The sequence below is a fragment of the Lissotriton vulgaris genome, chromosome 5 (assembly GCF_964263255.1).
Source record: "Lissotriton vulgaris chromosome 5, aLisVul1.2, whole genome shotgun sequence".
Classification (NCBI taxonomy): Eukaryota; Metazoa; Chordata; class Amphibia; order Caudata; family Salamandridae; genus Lissotriton; species Lissotriton vulgaris.
The window spans coordinates 1895829626-1895852872 of NC_141693.1; the positions used below are offsets into that span (position 1 = coordinate 1895829626).

General features: G+C 46.1%; 1 protein-coding gene across 1 annotated transcript in view; it reads left to right on the top strand.

The window, feature by feature from the left end:
- The window catches only part of LOC147717650 (E3 ubiquitin-protein ligase TRIM39-like), a 168975-nt gene that overhangs the window by 55626 nt on the left and 90102 nt on the right, over positions 1-23247 (top strand). Inside the window, exon 5 of the mRNA XM_086920544.1 lies at positions 823-935. Coding sequence (XP_086776670.1) covers positions 823-935 — 113 coding nt within the window. The remainder of the gene's footprint in view (positions 1-822; positions 936-23247) is intronic.

Below are 23247 nucleotides of genomic sequence, written 5' to 3' on the forward strand. Positions count from 1 at the left end.
TATTTTATTTTTTATTTAATACCTATTTTGTGTTCTTTCCCTTATGTACCTCGTTTTATCTTTCCAGACAGCATTTGTTAAGAGTGCTTTCCTTTCTGATCTATCTTCTTTCTTATTTAGCCATAACTCTTTCTTCTTTAATAATTGTCTCATTATATTGTGCTCCTCATTTTAATCGTTTTTAATATTCTTTATTTATCTTTTTTTCTCCATGTTCTTTCTTTATATTATTATATTATCTAGTGTTGTAATTTCCTTCACTAGTGTTCCTATTCTTTGTGACTTCTGACTTTGCTGCATTTTCGGAGCATTGGTATATTATTTATCTATATGAATATAAGTAATACCGCTATTTAAATCATCAAAGTATTTAAAGATAGGAGCATTGGTATTTGATTTTCCTCATTCTACATGATCCTTCAGTCTTTCCTATCTTTGAGTTTCTCGCATTTCTTTATGGGACACCATAGATTCCCAGTCAAACACTTCCCCTTGGCAAATCTATATTTGTCATCTGGATGCATTCCCTATCCGGTTCTTTACCCTAGAAGGTTATACATTACCTATTTATGTCACAGCAGAGACCCTTGTCCCATCCTTTACGATGCAAGGTCTTACATCAGGTAATCTTTCTTCAATTAACTCAACATAGACTGCCTGCCTTGCCAACCCACGGTGTTCCATTGCTTATGTTTCTCCATCCCAATATTTTTGCAAATTTCTTCTGACTCTCGTTTATCTGACACAATACAGGATTTCTCTACATCCATTACCTTTTAAACAGATTGAAATTTGATGGCATCCCTCTTGTCTCTCTCCAAGGTATGAAAGTGCGAAAAATCAGTATATGGATTGTGATACCTTTAGGAAGAAAGAAGAGAAGGCAAACAAGGAAGAAAAAATTGACATACAGAAAAAGATAATCGAAGCTTTAGGTGAGAACCAGCAGGCTTATTATTAATTTCACTTTAAAGCATGTTCAATAAATAGTAATTGCTCATATTTTTCAGATCACCAAACAAATAAGTTGCCATCTGTGTGTGTGTTTAAGTTGCTCTAAGACACTTAAATCCAAACCTATAAAAGAGCATGAATGGATTAATATTAACAATAAAATGAATGTAGTAATCAAAGGTCACTTTATACAACTGAATTACAACTTTGAAGCTCTGTAAAAACCTATATATTTATTCACCTAATGATTCGAGCCACATAAGAATGAGAGGACCTCTTGTGATTTAACATCTGATGTGCGGAACGCAGTTAGTTCAGTAAGTGAGTTGATTTGCTTACACTGATATGTTATTGGAAAAGCTATGCAGTTAATGTAACTTTATAATAAAAGGTAATTCCTGTTATCAGTCCTTGAAAAATCATAAAAAGTTACTAGATCTGCAGGTCTAGTAACTTGAATAATCTACTCGACCGAACTGCAATGTACTTGACCGGTAAATTGATCTCAAATTGTGTGATCCTAGGCAAATATTTTATCTTACAGAGCCGCCTTTTTCTTCGTTATCACATTTGACAGCACCTTCATCACCCACAACAATATCTTTATTTGGTCCGATCAAAAAATAGACCATGAATGTACATAGAAATATTGCAAATAGCCATGATCAAACATAACATTTAAAAATTATCTTACATTAAGAACAGTTTAAATGGATATATATTCATAAGCAGCTTTCGAATTCCATAATACTTCAAAGAACCATACTTAAAATAAGCAAAAAGCACCAGTGCACTTGTATAGAAAATGGTCAAGGTTTAAAAAGAATTATTGGAAAGGAGAGAACAAAAACCTTAAAATGGGTCTGCTATGCGCTCCTACTATCCCCCAAAATTAAACCAAAACATCTCAACTAGACTCCGTATACTAAATCACATTGCATGTATGATTCTAACAAATTATCTTATCATAGTTTTTCTAAGCCTAATGACTGCTTTCAAAAAGGCACTGACACAGTACACAGCTTCAGTAAAACTTAGGAATTATAAATGGAGGAGAGCTGGTCTACAGCATCGAAAACCTAGCCTCCATAATAGAGGTGTCAAAAAGTGCTTTAGTGCTGGACTGTGCAATTTGCAAAAGAACATAAAGTGCAATAGTGATTGTGCAGAGTGATTGTCCCAGGGACAGGTAGATACTATGTTTCCCTCTGGAGCTAACTTAAAAAAAAAAAATAAGTAACCTAGGAATTTCCCCTGCTCTGAAGTGAAAGAGAAGTGGCCGCTCCCATCTTGACAAATCCAGAGGTAAGTACAAGGGAGATTCACCTGTGTGTAAACGTCTACAGTAATGTAAAACGAGGGTTTCGAAACACAATTTTCAGTCTTGTGTTTGCACTATAGTCCTTAAAAAGTGTCCTTACCTCCTCCTTTGTGTTTTTGGGAATACAACTGGGTTCAGTGAACCAGTAGGATAAACGCAGGGATCCAAAAGTTTCCCGTATATACAACTCAACCAAGGTGTGGAATAGGCCTCGTCCAACATTAGGCAGTCGAGTATAATTTCCTTACAAAGTTTAGCTGCTTTGTTCAGCCAAATGCTAACCCATAGTAAAAGTGGCATCAGCTGAATCCGCTATAAATCCCTGGTTTAACTCAAAGTGGATAATAAGACTAGAGGTGGATGGGTTGTAAACTCAGCATCGTCACAAAAAGCGGTTTTCCTTGACATGTAAAGAACAACATGGTCGAGGCACGTGTGCTGTAGATACACATGCTATGCATACACCTGCCATCTAGGGTTGGGTCCGGATGTTTGCAAGTTGTTTTTCTTCGAAGAAGTCTTTCCAGTCATGAGGTAAGGTGACTCCTCCTTTGGGTGATAGTGCTCATATGCATCAACTGTTAGATTGGTTTGGGGGCGTGGCTTGGACGCCGATCGGGATGGCGGCGTGAGCTTGCAGCTCCGCGCAGGGTCCCGCTTTTTCTCCTGAAAACTACACCCGGGGAGACCCCTGATCGGCGCAACTGGCATGCGAGGTGTTGGGGAACCACTGGAGAGCGGTTGAGAGCTCTTGGGGGACCGCTAGTGCCACTGAGACCTTGAGTGACGACGCCCGAGGTGTTGCCCGGAGTGCTAAGAAAATGGCGGCGGAGAGGGTCTCTGAACCGAAACTGAGGAGGATTGGCATCGGCCTGCGGGGTGGCCCGCCTATGCGAGATCGGAGTTACGGGGGCTTGCTGGCACAGACCTGTGGAGCTGGTGGTTCGGAGGCCAACATTGGACTGGTGTACTGGGTGTGCGCACTCGTTTCTACCTCCCCCCAACCCCCCTCCCTCCGGTTCTGGCGACAGTGGAGCGGGCGGCTCTGGCACCCCTGGTTCTTTGAGTTGCAGGCACAGCGAAGGCACTCTACCACGATCACCGTTGGTGCGCACGTCCCCCGGGCAGGGGATATCGGGCCCTGGTGAGGATCGGGCCTGTCCGTGCGACGACGACAGGGGCACCTAAGATGGCGGCTGCGGGAGGAGCGGCCATCACGGAGCAGGGCCGGGAGGATTCGACCGCGCTATCCCAGGTCGGTGAGGCCTCCCCGCTGATGATGGAACAGGAGCAGAGACTGAACCGGCGCCTGGATACTATTCTGGAGGCCATCACCTCGACCAAGGAGGCCTTGCAGCAGGACATTGCGCAGGTCGCTACGGGGCTGGGTCTCCTGAGGGCGGATCATGCCAAGCTGGCGGACAAGGTAAAGTACCATGAGTAGCTGCTTTTAGACCTGAAACTGGCGGTGGTGACCGCGGAACATAAGATTACGGACATCCTGAACCGTTTGGACACGCTGGAGAGACGTGCGGAGGATGTCGAAAGCCGCAATAGACGGAACAACGTGCGGGTCGTAGGCCTGCCGGAGAGAATTGAAGGGGAGGATGCGGTGGCCTACATGGAGAACTGGTTCCGGACGGTGGTGGCACCGGAGGGCCTCACTTCCTTCTTTACGTTAGAACGAGCACATAGGGTGCCGGCTCGCCCACCAGCGCTTGGCCGCTCCCCTAGACCGATGGTGGTGAAGCTCCTCCATTATAAAGATCGGGACCTGTTAATTCAGAAAGCTCGATCTTCGGGCCCCTACGAGGTGGAAAATAGCAGAGTCACGATTTTCCCGGATTATACACAGGCGGTCCAGAAGAATAGAGCATCCTTTCTGGCGGTGAAAAAGGAGCTGAGGGAGGTGGGCATCCAGTACTCATTGCTCTTCCCGGCCAAGCTGCGAGTCATCCTGGATGGGAACACTCAATTTTTCCAGACTCCTGATGAAGCGTGGTCATGGTTAGAATTGTATCGCGCCGGCACGGACAGGACTGGCAAAAGTCAGCGAGAGAGGCCTAAACCGCTTCAGGTCCGGAAATCACAACGGATTCGCTCCCGCAACAAGCTTCAGAGAGCGAAACGGGAGGCTCAAATGGCTGCGGACAAGAGAGGGGCGCTGGCAGCGACGGCGAGCATCACGAGATCGCAACAGGAGAGTGACCTGGCTGTGACGGACTCTGGCGAGGACGGCGGCAGGACTGGAGAGGAATTATCGGAGGCGGAGAGCTCGAAGGGCCCGGTGGTCACCCCCCAGACATCCGACGAGATCTTTCATGGCTGACTCATGTATGGGACTTGGGACACTGTATTTCTTGCTGGGAGGTGCTCTGTTGGTAATAGAAGGGCTGCCAGGTAGGGTGTGGCATCAACATGGCGGGATGGAAGGCGCGGGGCGCGGGCTCCGCCTGCCCGGGGTCGGCGATAACTCACCCCCTCGGGGCCCTTAAGGCCTTCTGTGGTGGCGACCACAGATTAGTTGGATGTGTGTTTTGTTCAAGGTTTGGATCAGGGATGAAATTGGGTTTGTAGGCTCTGTCCTGGGGAGTGGGGTTTGGGGAGTTTTTTCTATGATTCTTTTGGGGGGGGGCAACTGCTACGATGTGGGCAATGAATGGCTACACCTGAACTGGATCGTTCTGCGTTGGTATGGGGACGTTACCTAACTTGAAATGCCTAACATGGAATGTCCGAGGACTGCGAACTATGGTCAAACGCCACAAAGTGCATGCTTATTTGGTGAGGCGGGGGGTCCAGGTTGCCATGTTGCAGGAGACTCATTTAACGAAACAGGAATGCACTGCGTTACAGAAGAGATGGCGAGGTCAGGTCTTTGGAACCACTTACTCCGCGTTTGCTAGAGGGGTACTGATATGGGTACGAGCGGGGGTACCGTTCCAGATGTTGAATCAACTGGTGGATCCTGAGGGTAGATATGTGGCGGTGGAGGGAAGGTTGTATGGTCGGGATGTGGTCTTATGCTGTGTATATGCACCGAATGTTGACCAGGCTCGCTTTTTTGATGGTTTATCCTGCTCACTGGCCTCTTTCTTGGCGGGTCCTGTGATTCTGGGAGGGGACTTTAACTCAATCACGGATGTAGCCTTAGATAGGTCTCACCCACCACTGGTCGATTCCCCAGTACGTAGACTAGCCGCACACAGGAAGGATTGGCAGGAAAGATGGGGACTGCTGGATGTGTGGCGGGAGCAACACCAGGGTAGCAGGGATTACTCCTTTTTCTCGGCCCTCCACGCTCTATATGTTAGGATCGACTCGGTCCTGTGCAGTGGGTCCCTAGCCACATTGGTCTCCCATACGGAGTACCTGGCCAGGACCATCTCGGATCATAATCCTTTGCTGGCGCACGTACAATGGCAGCGTGCGCGATCCGCGATTCCAACATGGCGGCTCCGGCCCGACACCTTGGAGGACTCGGTGGTTAGTGATGCGGTCCAACAGGGCATAGACCAATACTTTGATGAGAATGAGGGGACAGCAACTTGTAGGTCCACTGAATGGGACGCGATGAAAGTGGTGGTGAGAGGAGTGTGCATGGGTAGGTTTTCGAATGCCCGAACGTCGGTGTTGAATGCGCTTGACAGAGCGGAACAGAAGTTGAGGGATCTGGAACGGCGTAGACCGGACCGACCGGACTTACAAGCCCGGTTATTGGAAGCCAAGAAGGTGGTGGCTACCGAAACGGAACGGCTGCGGAGTTATGATTACAGACAATATGCCATTAAAGCGCATGCTGAAAGGGATAAGGTAGACACACTACTGGCCAGGCTCGCTAATCCTGAACTCAGAGGCTGCCCAATCTTGAGCATGAAAAATACACTGGGGGAGATGGTTTATTCACAAACAGCGGTGATGGAATGCTTTCGGACCTATTATGCTGAGCTGTACGAGAGTCAATTGGGGGTGGAGGCCTGGGAGATCAGTGCATACTTAGATTCGATGCAGCTTCCGGTGCTTGATGACGACGATGCGAAGGACTTGGGGGGACCTATCACGCTCGCCGAGATTAGGGCGGCCATTAAACATATGGCGAGGAATAAAACGCCCGGGGTAGATGGCCTGCCAATTGAATTTTACCAGAAGTATGTAGATAGCTTGGCGCCTAGATTACTGGTGGTGTATGGGGAGGATCACAGGCTGGGGAGTCTGCCCAGATCAATGAGGGAGGCGTTGATAGTGCCATTGTTGAAACCCGGCAGAGAGGCGACTGATGTAAGATCGTATAGTAGGCCGTTGTCCATGTTGACAGTGGACTACAAGATATTGAGCCGTATTTTGGCCACCAGGTTAGCCCGCATATGACCAGACTAGTGCAGAGGGACCAAGCGGGGTTTATCCCTACGAGGAACACGGCGCTTAATGTTCGTCGTCTGATTGGGATATTGGACGGCGCAACGGAAGCGGACGGTGCCCAGGCGGTGTTATCTGTGGATATTGAGAAAGCCTTTGATAGTCTGGAGTGGGTCTATTTAGACGAAGTCCTAGTAAAGTTTGGCATTGGCGAGGGGTTTCGTAGATGGACGAAGGTGTTGTATTCCTCGGCTACAGCGCGAGTACGCCTGGGCACTCTGGTATCCGCGGCTTATCCAGTTTGTAGGGGGACGAGACAGGGGTGTTCCCTCTCCCCACTGCTGTTCGCACTAGCGATGGAACCATTAGCGGCGCGCGCCAGGTCGGGAGGCATGTACACGGGGATCGACAGAGGCGGGCAGTCGCACTATATATCATTGTATGCAGACGATCTGCTGCTGTACATGGCGGATGCGGAGCGGGCTATGGAGGGGGCGATGGATATGCTGTCCGAGTTTGGTCGGTTGTCGGGCCTCAGGGTTAACTGGACGAAGACTTGTGTCTTTCCGCTCAGGGCGGACGCGCCGTGCCCCTCTCGCGATATAGGGGTGGTCTGGGAGCCATCTTGCTTTACTTATTTGGGAGTCCGAATCTACCACGAGGTCGTGAACTTATTGGAGGGTAATATTGGGCGGTGTATAAGAGCGCTGCGGGCTGTATGTCTTTTTGGGCCTCCCTCCCTTTGTCAGTGTTGGGTAGAATAGCTCTGCTGAAGATGGTAGCGCTCCCGCGGCTATTGTATTACTTTCGCACGCTGCCCATTTGGATCCCTCAGCGGATCTTTAAGGACCTGCGGACGTTGATCATCGATTTCCTTTAGGGGCACGGTCGCCGTAGGGTAGCATTGAACACGTTGCTTCGTCCCAAGCTTGAGGGGGGGATGGCGGTCCCCGACTTTGAGTTGTACTACTTGGCCGCGCAGCATCAGGTTCTCACACAGCACGTGGCTAGGGTATTTAGAGGGCCAGAACACGAACGAGAGCAGGGTATACAACGTCATGTCCTGGCCTACATTATCATGCAGCAGCGACTGGAGTTGCGAGGCCTCACCATGGAGGAGAAGACGCTCAGGTTATGTTGGCAAAGGAGTTTGAGGAGAGCGAAGGCGTCCCGACCGTATGCGCCGGAGATACCAATAGGAATGCTGACTGCGCTGCCGCATGGGGGCGATTGGTCTCCGCTACTGGAGTGGGAGGAGCTGGGACTGCAGGTGGTGGGGGATCTGTATCTTGATGAGACGCTGGTCCCCTTCCAGACGCTGCAGGAACAGTTTGGGCTGCCGGAGGGGAGCTTCCTCTTGCATGCGGCCGTGGTGGCGGCCATGCAGAAGCACTGGAAAGGAGGGCTCATTGAACCGGAAACGACTATGGCTTGCCAGTATGTCGTGATGGCCGCTGGTACCTTTAAAGCGGTGACCTGCCTCCACAATAGGATGTTGCATGAGGGGTTGGATCCGCTCCTGGGCCTGAAATCGAAGTGGGAACTTAGCATAGGTAGGCCCATTCCGGACACGGTGTGGGGTCATATCCTTAAGCGTACGTGGAAGGGTACAAGGAACGCACGCTTTCAGCAGGTACATTTTTACGTGTTGCACAGAGCCTACCTGACCCCGGAGAAGATTAAACGGTATTTCCAGGTGCAGGAGGCGAGATGTCCGAGATGCCTGGCATTGGAGGCAGATCTAGATCATCTGTTATGGGGCTGCCCAAAACTGGAGGTTTACTGGGCGGAGGTTGGGGAACTCCTAAATGCGGTGACCGATCGGGAGGTGGATTTTGACATGGCGGCGTGCTTGTTGCTCTGGTTCCCACACACGAAAAATACTAAGGTGACGAGTAAATTCATTGACTTGGGGCTGATACTGGCGCAGAGGGAAATCACTTGGCACTGGAAGTCCAGGGAGGGACCGTCTGTGAGGAGATGGGTGAATGAACTGCTGAGGTGGTCTGAATGCGAGAGTGTGCTCCGTATGAGACAGGCAGTCAAGCTCGACAATGAAAAGAGCCTAGAATCAGCGTGAGCGTGGGAGATGATAGTACAGGCATTGCGTGACTCCATGGTGGAGGACGAAGACTGAATGGATAGTGCATAAGGACTCCATGAGGCTTATGAGTATGGAGGTATCAATAGATCTGTAGCGGGACCCATAATGGCGTTAGGAGCATGGCCCACATCATTAGCGGTTGCTGGGGGGGGAGGCGATGGGGGTTGTTTTGGGATTGTTGGGGGGGGTTGGGCACCGGGATCCAGGTCGGGAAGCGGCAGTGATCCCCGGGGTTGGAACTGTCCTAGCGGGACGGGAGAGCTTGGATAGATTGCGGGGTAGAGACAGGGACACATGGAACTGTTATGATAGGGGCCCACCACCGAATGGACTGGGGGGTAGGATTGCAAATATCGCCATGTGACTGGACTGTTAGGATATGCTGGACGGTGTTGGGGGAGGGTTAGGTGTTAGGGGAGTAAAATGCAGATACATGAAGAGATTATCGACCAATTGTCCCTCAGGGATGCTCACTGTGATGTTCTTGCTGGAAGTTTGGAACACTACGCCGCCCAGCCTCCGGGATACGGGCTGAATGGCTGTTTATGATCTATGGTTTACTCGATCCATGCGGGAGGACACCATGAGTGTGCTGGTTGATTTATTGTATGCATGGTTTCTAATTCTGCAATAAAAACAAATTTTTTAAAAAAACTGTTAGATTGTTTTTTTCCACCTTCGGGTTAAATCATGTATTGCTGCGCTCCGGTTTGAACCCGTTCTTTGGGTTACCCTCGGTGCGCAATACTCTCTACCCTCAACAGTATTATCACATGTGCGTTTCCCACCTCTCCATGTATCGTTTCACTCAACAAAATCTATTTTTAATAGGAAAGCTTCGTGGACAGCCTTCAGGCCTTAACGTGTCAGTCCAGCTCTCCGTTGATTGAACAGACACTGTTCAAATTCTGTCCTCAGTGCCACACAAAGTATCTGCTCACTGATTCACACAAGGTGTGTAACATGTGCTTGTCTCCAGAGCACAAGGAAGAAGACTGCGACCCTTGCAGATTGTTCCATTCGAAGAAACCCCTTTGCGATTGTCGGGCTCCACATCAAGAGAGGCAGCGTCAAAATGTTGATGAGACACCGGATGTCTTTGGTGAGGACCACAGCCAAGAAGATATCGGTGTATAAGCGGCTGAGGAGGAAGAGACCTTCTCCGTGTTGGAGTCAGATTCAGAACTCGAGATAGACCCCAAAGAACCTCCGCAGGGACAGGGGGACGTGAGTACAGAAGACCCCTTGCCCCATTAACACACTCACAAAACATCTAAGGCTTCGGCACCACCTCTGCCTTCGGGCCAAGGTCGGCACCGAGACAACGTTTCTGATGCTCCGCCAGCTGACTCAGCTCCCAAACATCCAGTCAAGCCTTCCGGCTTGGCAACAAGTCGACACAAACCCTCTTCGGTGCCGAAATCCTAATTTTCGAAGTCGAAATGTGGTTCGGAGCTGAAATACTCCATGCCAAAACATAAACTGCCTTCGGAGCTAAAATCTCCAGCACCCAAAACCCAAACCATATCAGCACCTAAAACGCCAGCACCAAAACCGAAGGACGTCCCTTTGGATCCACATTTAGACATTGTTCCACCGAAAATGGATCCCAAACAAAAATGACCTTATAGAAACCCAGAAACACAAGCTTCTTGATGATGACAGTCATCTCACCATGACGGGGACAATATTGATGAAGGAGACATGCATTTACCAGTAGATCCATGGAGTGATTACACAATTGGCTCTCCATTACACAATGATCCAGACCTTTACCCTGCCAGCCATCTCCACCTGATGACAATGTATCTTATCAATAACTCATTGCTAGGGCTGCAGAATACCATGGGGTAGTACTACACAAAGAATCCTTAGAAGAGGATTTTTTGTTTGAGACATTAGGATGCATACACGGGTCATCACAAACACTCCGGTATGATGAGGCACACTGATAAAATCTTTAAAGATCCTGTGCATGCACGCATCCTTGCTCCTACAGTCGACACAAAACATAAAGCCTCCCCAATAGATCTTATATTTATGAAAGGCCAGTTGCCACTAGACTCACTGGTATTGTCTAATGCTCACAAACTAAATCCCAAACCTCAGAGGATGCTCATGGCACAACACAGGCTAGGTGACCACTAACCTTGTAAGCAAGATACAGCGGGCACGATGGATGATGCTTGATCACCCTTTCCTCTTGTGTGGATTCACCTGCTGGTAGAATAGAATCAATTCACAGGCAACTTCACCCAAGGGAAAAGGGAAAAAAGGGATAAAAGAAACAATAAAGGTGCAGCTGCAAAACCATCAATGGAGTACTGTACAGGAGTTGAAGACCTCACTCCTACAATAGCTCCGTGTTCCCTGCAAGTGAGACAAAACACAACATGCATAAGACACCTCCCTAAGCATCTACCATAGACATATATATATGCCATATGTGTATGCACTTACTAAAACTTTTTCAGGAGAAAAAGGCAACTGGATGGAGTTGTCCCGAGTCTGGATGCCGTTGGGACAGATCCCACCAATAGCGTAGTAGGAGGCATCTGTTTCCACAACTAACGGCTGGTTGCCATCAGGATGTCTCAACATGGGAGCGCTGGTCAAGCATTTCTTTAGCGTTCAGAAGACGTTTTTCACCGATTCAGTCCAAAGAAAAGTGGTCCCCTTACGTAGAAGGGGGAATTCCTTGAAGAACTACCTATATAGATAAGTGAAACCTAGGAAGCTTTGCAATGCCTTCACGCTGGTGGGTGACTCCCATTTGATGATAGCTTGTATTTTCTTTGTATCCATACAAAGACCGTTGGGCCCGATGACATACCCCAAGACCTCCACCTCGGTGGCTTGAAAAAGGCATTCCTCCAACTTGGCGTAGAGGGTGTATCGCTGTAATCGTTTCAATACTGCTGAGACATGAGGGATGTGTTCTTCAATTGAAGCTGAGTAAATCAGGATATCATTGATCTACACTATACATGATACATCCAATAGGCCCCTTAGTACTTCGTCCATGAAGTACTGGAATGCGGCGGGCCGTTACAGAGGCCGAAGGGCATGACCTGATACTCTTATAGCACAAATTTTGTACGAAAAGCCGTTTTCCATTTGTCCTCATGCCGCATCCGTACCAGGTGATAGACTCCCTGGAGATGCAGTTTTATGAAGACTTTGGCCTATTATTTTAACTGGTCCAGCAGAACAGGTATAAGGGGCAGAGGATACCTGTTCTTTTTGGTCACTCTGTGGATTGCCCTGTAATCGATGCAAGCCCTTAAACCCCCTTTACGTTTCAGAATAAAAAAAAAGGCGAGTACACCAGGGAGGAAGACAGATGAATAAAACCGGAGGACAATAACTTATCCAAGTATTGTTGCAAATAGGCGGTTTCAGCCTTGCTAAGGGCGTATACCCGATTGCACGGTATGCTGGCTCCGGGCTCTAAGTCGATCACGCAATCATACTCCCTGTGTCACGGCAACTTGCTTGCTTCTTGTTCGCTGAACAGGGCCAGAAACTGCTTGTACTCCTCTTGTCACGTGGAGACACCGCACTCACTCCGTGAGCTACAACCGCTGGCAAGTAATACAGCCGGGTTCTCCTCTCATTGAGGTGCTTGCACCTTGTCCCTTGTGCAATTCTCCACACAGTACAATGAATTCAGAATAACTGTTTGCGCCGCCCATTGGACCGAGGGATCATTCTGCGTAAGCCACAGCATCCCTAAAATGAGTCTAAGATGCGGGGCATCTATTAAATCGAATTAGATGTATTTGAAATGGTTCATTCCGACTTGCATTAGGATCCGCTGGGTGTGAAAGCGCACAGGACCAGAAGTCAACGCTGTACCGTCCACTACCTTCACCGGTTCCGGTAGGTAGAAGGTGCTATCGGGAGCTCCTGGGTTTGGGGATAACCAAAGAGGTTAAAATCCCTGATAAACCCTGGTAAACCCACCAGCAATCATCCATCTGCTGAGCCGAAACAAACATCCATCTGCGGAGCCGTATAAAAGGGAAGTGAAGCTGCTTACTGAAGAAGACACCGGTGTGCCGCCGAGAGTCCAGAGGTGCCTGGAACGTTCAAGGCGAAATCACTGAGACGGAGGTCCGACGGGCTGCAGAGCGTCGTGGAAGCGGACCAGCTCGTGATCCAGGGATCGGCGTGAAATCGGACCAGCTTAGGAGCCGGAGAGACGTGGAGACAGCCCAGCGCGGGATCCAGAGCGGAGTGAAGACGGTCCAGCGTGGGAACTGGAGCGACGTGGAGACAATACAACAAGGGAGCCGGAGCGGCGTGAAGTCCATATCGCCAAGCAGCGGAGCGAGGAGATGAGGATCGTTGACTAACACAGCGGTGGCTGGGCAGCGCTAGGCAAGAGTAAAAAAGCAAAAGGACCCTACTCTCACCAGCGCAAATTGTACTTGAATGCAGAAAGGATCACCGAGTGATCAAAGCCCGGAAAGTGAAGGGGAGACCACGAAGCTGCGCTCCTGACCTTAAAATGGCGGTCGCATAAGACACTCGATCTGCAAAAGCGAAGGTAGCTCCTGTTGCCAAAAATGACCAACTGCCCATAATAATCAATAGAAAATGTACTCCAAAAATGGCAGAATGATAGAGGAGCAATGGAAAGAAGGCTGCTAAATCAGTAGACATTGAGAAATGAGCTAACTCTAGGGCTTAAACAGACTATGGCAAGTGAAAGAGGACAATAACAAACTGTAGAAAGAGAGAAAGACATCAGCCCAAAGAAAGATAACCAACTCGGCGGACATCTTGAAAAGTCCACACAAATAACATAAAAACAAAGGGCCAGATTCTGAGAATCTGGCCCTTTGCGAGCGCAATTTTTGCATTTGGGATTCATCATCCCAAATGCAAAAATCGCTATTTGCATAATTGCATATTTGCGAGGAATTGCATTTAAGGAATCTCTATTAGAGATTCCTTAAATGCAATTCATTAACCAATTTTAAATTGCGAATTCGCAATATTTGGCCGCTATTTACCACGAAGTCTGACTTCGTGGTAAATAGCAAAATATTAGAAAAATGCACTTTAGTGCATTTTTCTCTGTTGCATGTTACACACACACATGTCCTTTGGACATGTGTGTGCGCAACACCTGTGTAAATTTGCATTTCAGGGGTGCTACAGGGTGTCCTTTGGACACCCCTGGAACCCTTGAAATTGCTATCTTATTTGCGATTAGCAAATTGCTAATCGCAAATAGGGAATGTGTAGGAATCGCAATTTATTTAGCGATTCCTACATGAAACCCATTTTGCAAGTCCTTAATAGCGATTCCTTAATAATCGCTATTAAGGACTCGCGAAACGGCTCTTTGATGAATCTAGCTGATAATAATTATTATATAGTCACTGGTAGTGGAGAGTGTATTTATTCCCCACCAGAAGAAACTACCTGGAAGAAGAACTAACATAGAAACGATTAGTTAATTACATATGCTAAAGAGAGTATTTATACTACCAGGGATAATTATAATTACCATTTAGTAATTTATGCTAGAGAGTATTCATACTACCAGGAAGAGGGCAAATAATTGTAATACTCTAACGCATATCACAAAATGGAGGACAACTACCTGGAACCAATAAGTAGGAACGCCTATATCATAAAATACCCTACCTATCTTTCTAAGAATGCAGCCAAAAAAATTAAGCATAACCTCATGTTGAAAAACCCTGCCACATTGATCTCTGACACTTCCTTTTGCATGGATAAAGGAGTCATCGCGAAAGATATGATATTCTTCACTAGAAGAAGGGCGAAATGGCGCAATGCTTTTACAAAGATGCTTTATATTAAATCCACAACTAACATCCCGCATGGTACAAAATTTATGACTAGAGCATCACCCAATCTCAGAGCGGACATTTGCATAACTATCTTCAAGAATGGAATAGTGATGATCCAAGTCTCTAACAACGAACTGGAAAAATTTGACAACATTTTCTCATCCCTAAAAAGAAATGTAGAGAACACAAATCCACTACTACACCAGAGTCATATAGAAGACAACCTTGCCCTACCCAACAACTCCACTGTAATTAGCACAACAACGAGAAACCACCAGGAACCTGATCAATTTATACAATTAAGAGATACAAGGCCTTCACAACTCCATAGCCCGTCAGCAGACAACCTAGTCTCATCCGACACTATCTCTATAAGTGGTACCCCAACCAGTGACCGACAAGATTCTGAACAAATCAGCACTCCATCTAGAGACCTCCAGGAACAAGTTACTCAACCAAGAGCCATATGCGGAACAGAAAGTACGTTGACTGGGAATGAAGCATAGAGAATGCGAAATACAAATATTAACAACAACAACAGCCGTGGATCACCAAGCTTGGATAGAATGGCTAACACCGCAATTAATGACAGAGGAGAAAATCGACCAAAGGAAAGTATCAAAAAGACAATGATACATTGTTCTGAATGGAAATTTGGCAACAGAAAATGTGAAGATCAAAATATACGGATGAGTAATCACATTACGGAACCTAATGTCATGTGAAGAATCTTTGAGATCCAAACACAAATCAGTAACCTATCGAAGGAATTTATAAAACACCCTGAAAGGGATAGAAAAACTACATGATATCACAGAAAACACACACACTGAAGTAGAACACATCAGAGAGCTACTAAATGAAACCATAGATATAAACAAGAAGAAATCGATGCCATTCTCAAACAGACAAAACTGATCGGATAGGAATCAAAATTATTTAACTGAAGAAGATATACTATCTCTACTCCAGGATTACGAGCCATCGGACCTCAGGAAGGCACAAGAAATCAAAAGAGTACCAAAAGACGCCAACAGAACATCCACGAGGAATGAGAGGAAACCCAATTTCAACAACTTACAACAAATCCAACTAACCACTGATCAGTTAAACATGATCACAGTTAGAACGGAGAAATCTTTTAAATGTCTACTGCTTAACTGTCGATCTGCAGCGAAACATGCTTCTGACATAGCCAACTTCATTATCAATCAGGAAATAGACATAACAATCCGTACCGAAACCTGGCTATCTGAATCCTCGTCCCCAGTCTTGGACCTTCTGGTGCCCCCGCACTATAACATAATGAGACTTGATAGACTGAAAAAGACAGGGGGTGGTATTGCCTGTATCCACAGATCGAACTTAGAAGTTAGCCAATTTCAATCTGACCCTCTTGAATCATGCGAATACCTAGGGCTCAATATAAGATCGGCAAACAAACAGATTTGCAACTTACATGCCCTGTATCACCCACCAGTATATAATATGAACTTCATTGACCAACTAATGAAGATCATCACTGCTAACGCCAACACCAACATCAATAATATATTTTTAGGTGATTTCAATCTACGCTGGAACGACAACAACGACAAACAGGTCAACGTCTTTAAAGACTTTTTAACTGAACTAAAACTATCCCTAGCATGTCTGCAACCAACACACTTGAAAGGAGCAACTTTGGACTGGATTATCTCGAAGAATGACATCTCTATCCTCTCTATAGAACCTTGCGATTGGTCAGATCACCACGCCATAACCTTCCTAATACCATCACGGGAGAAGTTAAAAACCACTCAATCTAGCAAAATGAAAAGATGGATACGAGATACCAGAGACTCAAATATGGATCTTCTAATTGAAAGCTGCAAGAGAGACCTAAACCTACCTGACAACATGCAAAATTTGAATGATCTAACGAACCATTACACCACCTCAGTAACGAATATAATCAATGCCACCATACCACTCAAATTAAAAAGAGTTACGGAAAAGATTAAAAACCCATGGTTTAATGGAAAAATGAAAAGATGGATACGAGATACCAGAGACTCAAATATGGATCTTCTAATTGAAAGCTGCAAGAGAGACCTAAACCTACCTGACAACATGCAAAATTTGAATGATCTAACGAACCATTACACCACCTCAGTAACGAATATAATCAATGCCACCATACCACTCAAATTAAAAAGAGTTACGGAAAAGATTAAAAACCCATGGTTTAATGGAATATTGAATGAAGACAGGCGTAATCTGAGACGTGCAGAAAGAAAATGGAGAAAACACCCATCCTCCCCTGAACTGAAATCCCTCAGAAAAATCAGAAATTAATATAACAAGAAGATCATCAACTCTAAAAAGGAATTTATCAGAACGGAATTGGATAACGCCAAAAACAGACCACGGAATTTGTTTGAAATCATGAAACAACAATCAAACAAGATGGCAAAATCTGCCCAAGAGGTCACTAAAACGCAACTAAGTTGCGAAGAATTCTCTACCTTTTTCACTAACAAAGCCAACAAGCTGGAAGAAGAACTTAAGATTGCTGCAGATAACACTAACTACAATACACCATCATCACAATCTGCACCAAATTATGCAAATTATGCGAATAAGACGACAAAAAACAAAGCACACTGGGACACTTACAAATTATTGGACCAGAAGGTGATTGCTAAAACCCAACAATCATTATAACGACCCACTACCATCAAAATACCCAAAAGAAATCAGCCATATTATGATTCCAATATGGACAGAAATTATAAACGCCTCACTTTCCCAAGGGGTCCTCCCAGAATGCCTGAAGACAGGACAAGTAGTCCCGATCATCAAAAAACCCACAGTGGACCCAGCAGATCCAAATAACTATCGCCCCGTGACCAACATCCCTTTTCTTGCCAAATTGATAGAGAAATGTGTACAGAATCAGTTGTGCAGGCACATCAACAACTTCTCATTGTTAGATGACTGTCAATCGGGATTCAGAAAAGGTCATAGCACGGAAACAGCAATCCTACACATTGTCGATGATGCACTTCTAGCACTAGATCACAATCAATCTTGTCTACTCATCCTCCTAGACCTGTCATCAGCATTTGATAGAGTTAACTACGAAAAACTACTGAATAGACTTCACGACAGGATGGGAATTTCTGGCTCTGTACTGATATGGTTCGAATCATTTTTACAGAATAGAAATCAGAGATTCCTAGTAAACCAATCACTTTCTCCCTCATGCCCAAACACAATTGGAGTACCTCAAGGATCTACTTTATCTCCATCACTGTTTAACTTATACATCGAACCTCTTACAGAAATTCTGCGAAAATCAAAAATATCTTACCACATGTATGCGGACGACACGCAACTATACATCAAGATTGCATGCCTGGAAGACATAACCACAATGAATGAGGCCCTCAAAATGTCGCTAAAATGGCTAACTAACAATCATCTCAAGCTAAAACGCAAACAAAAACAGAATTCTTACTTATCACACCACAAAAGAATCAATCAGAAGTGAAGGAATGGTCCAAAATGATCACAGCGTTAAATTGCACCCCTACTCTAGTTGATTCGGTGAAATCACTCGGAATCACACTGGATGAGAACCTTGATATGAAAACCCACATTACAACAAAGGCAAAAAACGCCCGTTTTCATCTGAACAACTTGAGAAAAATGAAAACTTTTTTAACGGAGACTGACTTAAAACTAGCTGTACAATCACTGGTTATCTCAAGGATCGAATATGGGTGTACAACGCTAGCAGGACTACCAAAAATTTCCACAGCACCCCTAAAAGCATGCCTTAATGCAGCAGCAAGACTTATTTCAGGTTCGAGGAAATTTTACCATATCTCCCCTCACCTGAAAGCTTTAAACTGGCTACCTTACGAAACAAGAATACAGCTAAAAATGGCATGTATCACCCATAAAGCGATTCAGTACAACACACCTAGATATCTCACCCACAAAATAGAAATTTCAGGAGGAAACAGACTTGCCCGGAGTGCCAATCATCTGCTACTCAGACCACCTATCTTCAGGAAGGAAAAAACCTATGAGAGGGAGTTCTCAGGCGCGGCCCCCAGAATCTGGAACTCCCTTCCTGCAAACATCAGAAAAATTACAAACTTTGCAACATTTAAGAGGGAAACTAAGATCTTTCTTATGAGTAAATTCCTCCCATAGGTACGACAACTCGCCATCTAAAACTTATCATTGAAGGGATTACTAGATAACAACGTAGGAAATAGATAGAAAATCACCTTCGATAAAATGACTCCAGCGTAAGGCACGAGACAAACCATGGGACTAGAGATGATAGAGTCTTAAAGAAAAGTCGCTAAAAACATTCATTTGCTACCTCAGAACTTTTTCTTATTCGTGTTTAACAATGTACCGGCTCTTTATAGTTTTCTGTATATTATCTACATATAGACTAGGTTTGGAAGTATTACTAATTAAATTCACAATCGTATTGCTTTTTATATACATTGTTGCTTTAACCCATGCCTTGTGATGTTAAGCGCTCTGATACCCAAGGGTCATGTTCACGCTATAGAAAACTGTTAATAAATAAATAAATAAATATGCTGAGTTATTGTGCGTACTGCTCATCAATGAAATTCCTGGTGGCCCCAGAGCCAAGAAGGGCATGTACTCCCACAGGCGCAGCCCCAGGTATTTCCAACATAACACACACGTTCATATGGGCCACCGATGTCTGAACTGTATTCGCTACAGCTGGTTAGACCTCTTCTTCTAATGGCCTCAAACAAGTGGTTTCTAGCTTGTTTGAGCGTGATAGTTTCCCAGACTCTCCACCACAGGCACTTTCCTCGTGTTCCTTTTTTTTGTCTTGATATAGTGTCCGGGCTTGCCACAATACATACATAGTCTCTGCTTCCTTCTTCTTTCTCTCTCTTTGTAACTTATCGTCCCTCTTATGCCGCTAATTTGCATCGGTTCTGTTCCGATGGTGGCATGCGGAGGCTCTTCCGTCAATGGCCTAGGACGGGGAGGCAGGAACTTCATGTCTGCTGTTTATCTCCTTTTCTTACCCGGAGCCGGTGATCTAGTTGGACAGTAAGGTCGATGAGTTCATCGCATGTAGCGGGCATGTGGACTACTTGAGCCAATACATCCTTCAATTCGCCTCTCAGCCCCTGATAATACAAGGAAGTTATTTTCTCCGTAGGCCAATCAGTGTCTACAATGAGTCTGTTGAAGGAGGTTATGTACGTAATTAGGTCTTGTGTGCCCTGCTTAAGCGTAATAAGTTCTCTTTCTAATGAGAGCAAGTGTGCTTTTCTGAAATAACTTGCGCATCTCTTTGTAGAAGGTAGCAAAGTTGCGCAAAACAGGATTGTCTCTGTCTATGAGTGGGAAAGACCAACTGGCTGCGTTTTCTCCCAGGTAAGACATGACAAACGCCGTCTTTGCTTGGTCATTAAGAAACACTACAGGCTTGCACATAAAGTGCACTTTACCCTGACCCAGGAATATTCCAAACTTCTATGGGTCCCCAAATAACCTCTCGGGAGGGGCTAGAGGCAGCTGTACTGGCTGTATTACTTGGATAGTGGAAGGACCTGTCTGAGGGGGCGTAGCATAGTTGTTTGTGAATCGTCCCGTTCCTCCTCCCCTGGGAAAGAGCTGTATGCCCCACGTCAGTAATATGCGATGTCTGTGGCAATGTCCATTCCCTAATGTAAGAGGCCCACCTAGTGCCCATAGTGGTTCTGCTACTTCCCTCCTCATAGTACCCATCTCGTTTTTTAATTCTAGGTTTTACACTCTGAAGGCTTCCACTTCCATTCGCAATGTGGTCATTGTTTCCAACACTGTAGTGAGAACCGTGTTGGTGTCCATCGCTCAGGCTGTAAGTAACCGTGGGCTTGTCACTCTGTCACAACATAGGCTAGGTGACCACTAACTTTGGAAGCCGGATACAGCGGGAGCGATGGATGATGCTTGATCACCCTTTCATCATGTGTGGAACCACCTGCGAGTAGTATAGAATCACTCCACAGGCAACTTCACCCCAGGTAAAAGGGAAAAAAGGGATAAAAGAAACAATAAAGGTTCAGCTGCGAAACCATCCATGGAGTACTGTACAGGAGCTGAACACCTCACTCCTACAATAGCACGGAAAGGCACTGTTCCCAGCGCGGCTCGGAACCACGCTTCCGCACTGCCAAAATGAAGGCGGCTGAACGCCGTCTCTCTCACCTTCCTCCTCAACGGACAAAGCAGACAAAGTGGAGAGGAGACGGGGTAGCGTGCATCTCCAGTCAGGAGCTTGGTAGTAAGGCACAAAAACCTTCCGGAGCTATTGACTGGAATCAGGTGACAAGCACCGGGTTGAGTGTGGGAGGGGAATAAATAGAGGAGAGAGGCAGGACAAGCAGGCTGCACCCTAGGCATTATGGGAGATGAAGTTCCACGACGTGCACACTGCATTTCCCTCTCATTCACACAACTGTGCTCGCTACTGTGGTTTCCCAGCCAACCTACGCCCGTACATGACAGCTAGTTCCCCAGATAAAGAATCCAAACTAATAGACGCTTCTGGAAAACACATAGCTGCTCAAGCTGCCAATCACTGGCGCATTGCAAACAGGCAATGCCTTTTGGCCAGACATAACAGAGCACACTGGGATGAAATAAAGCAGTTGCTCCATAAGCTCCCAGATCAGCATATCGCAAAAGCGCAAGATTTTATAAATTAGGGGAAACTAATTTCTAATTCTTCAATTAGGTGTGCTCTAGATGCTGCTGACACCGCAGTTAGAGAGGTCAATACTAGTATTCACCAAAGAAGGGAGGCATGGTTAAGGATTTCTGGGTTCAAACCCGAAGTCCAACAATTCATTTTAAATACACCATTTGATAAAAACATCTCTTTGGGCCTGAGGTGCTTGACAAAATGAAGAAGGATACTGAAGTAGCAAAGTCCATGGCAGCACTACAGTCTCCTTCAAACAGAGGCTCCTTTCGTCGCTCCTTTTATCGAGCAGAGTCCAAAACCACACTCTCAGATCAGAACAAAGTTAATAACCAGTCCTTTTCCCTTAAGAGGCTTTTTTTCAAGGAGGATATAGAGGAAACAACTCCAAAGGCAGGGGTAAGGGCACCACACCCCATAACTCCCCTTCTCCTAATAAACATTAACTTCCCCACACTTACCTCTGACCATACCACACCTGTCAGAGGAAGACTTCAACAATTTCTCCCCATTTGGCAATCTATAACAATCGACAAATGGGTAATAGGAATTATGTAACATGGTTATTGCCCGGAGCTTACCACAAATCCACCAAATATTCCACCTGGCTCTCACAAATTGTCCCTACACCACTTGCAATTGCTCCAACAAGAAGTGCCATCTCTCTTACTGAAGGGCGTTATAGAACCAGTTCCACTACAGTACCAAGGTTCAGGGTTTACTCTCTCTTCGTACTGATCCCCAAAAAGGATGGCTCCCTAAAATCTGTTCTGAATCTCAGAGAGTTAAACCAATAAATACTGTTTGAGCACTTCACATTGTAACCCTTCAACAAGTACTTCCACTTTTACAGCAGGGGGGATTTTATGTCTACTCTAGACCTAAAAGATGCATATTTTCACATTTCAATTCATCTAGCTCATTGCACATACCTCAGGCAAACATCACCAATTACAAATACTCCAGTTCGGAGGGACCACTGCTCCCAGTGTATTTACCAAATGTCTGGCAGTAGTTTCAGCTCATCTCAGAAGACAACATATTCATGTCTTCCCCTACCCAGACGACTTGCTAGTCAAAGCCACCACTTACCAAAGTACACACTTATCATGTGGAGAAGTGTGGCTCAGGGGTTAGAGGCGGCAGACCCGGAAGCTGAGATCGGCCCTGGACTAGGGTTCAATTCCCCGCCTCGGCGGGTCTTGGGCTCAAAAATTCCACGGACTCGATAATTCTCCCTCTGGTGCCTTCTCGACTCACGGGTTCACACTCTGCGACTCTGGGCAATAGCTTGCTTAATCTCCACAACGGCCCCTCGCGGCGGGATGCCTGGCTTTCACCTTGTGGATACCATGCCGGGGTTATCTCACAGGGGAATACCAGGACGGGTTCCCTAAGCAAGCGCCGGGAAACCCTTTGTGGGTAGCTGTGCGCTATATAAGCTCAAATACATTTACATTTACCAAAATTGTACTACAGCTCAGACCATTAAACCTACTTCATTAAATGGGTTTCACAGTCAATGCACAGAAACCGCATCTGAATCATTCACAGATGCCGTCTTATCTAGGGGCCACTATCGACACTCTCAAAGCTGTAGCCTCTCCCATTGTAGCCAGAATTCACAATATTCAGTCTTTGATGCTACAGTTTCCAACCAAACATTAACAGTGAGAGTATTCATGCAACTGCTGGTAATGATTTTGTCCTGCATCACAATTGTACCCCATGAAAGACTTGTACCCCCTACAAGAGTGCTTAGCACGTCAGTGGAATCAGTCGCAGGGTCAATTAACTGATCTAGTGTTGGTAGACGGGCGCACCCATCGCTCTCTGCAGTGGTGGAACCCACAAACCTTATCAAAAGGGTGGCCATTCATCGACCCTATTCCACAGATCGTGCTAACAGCAGACTCATCTCTGGTTGGGGTGGCCA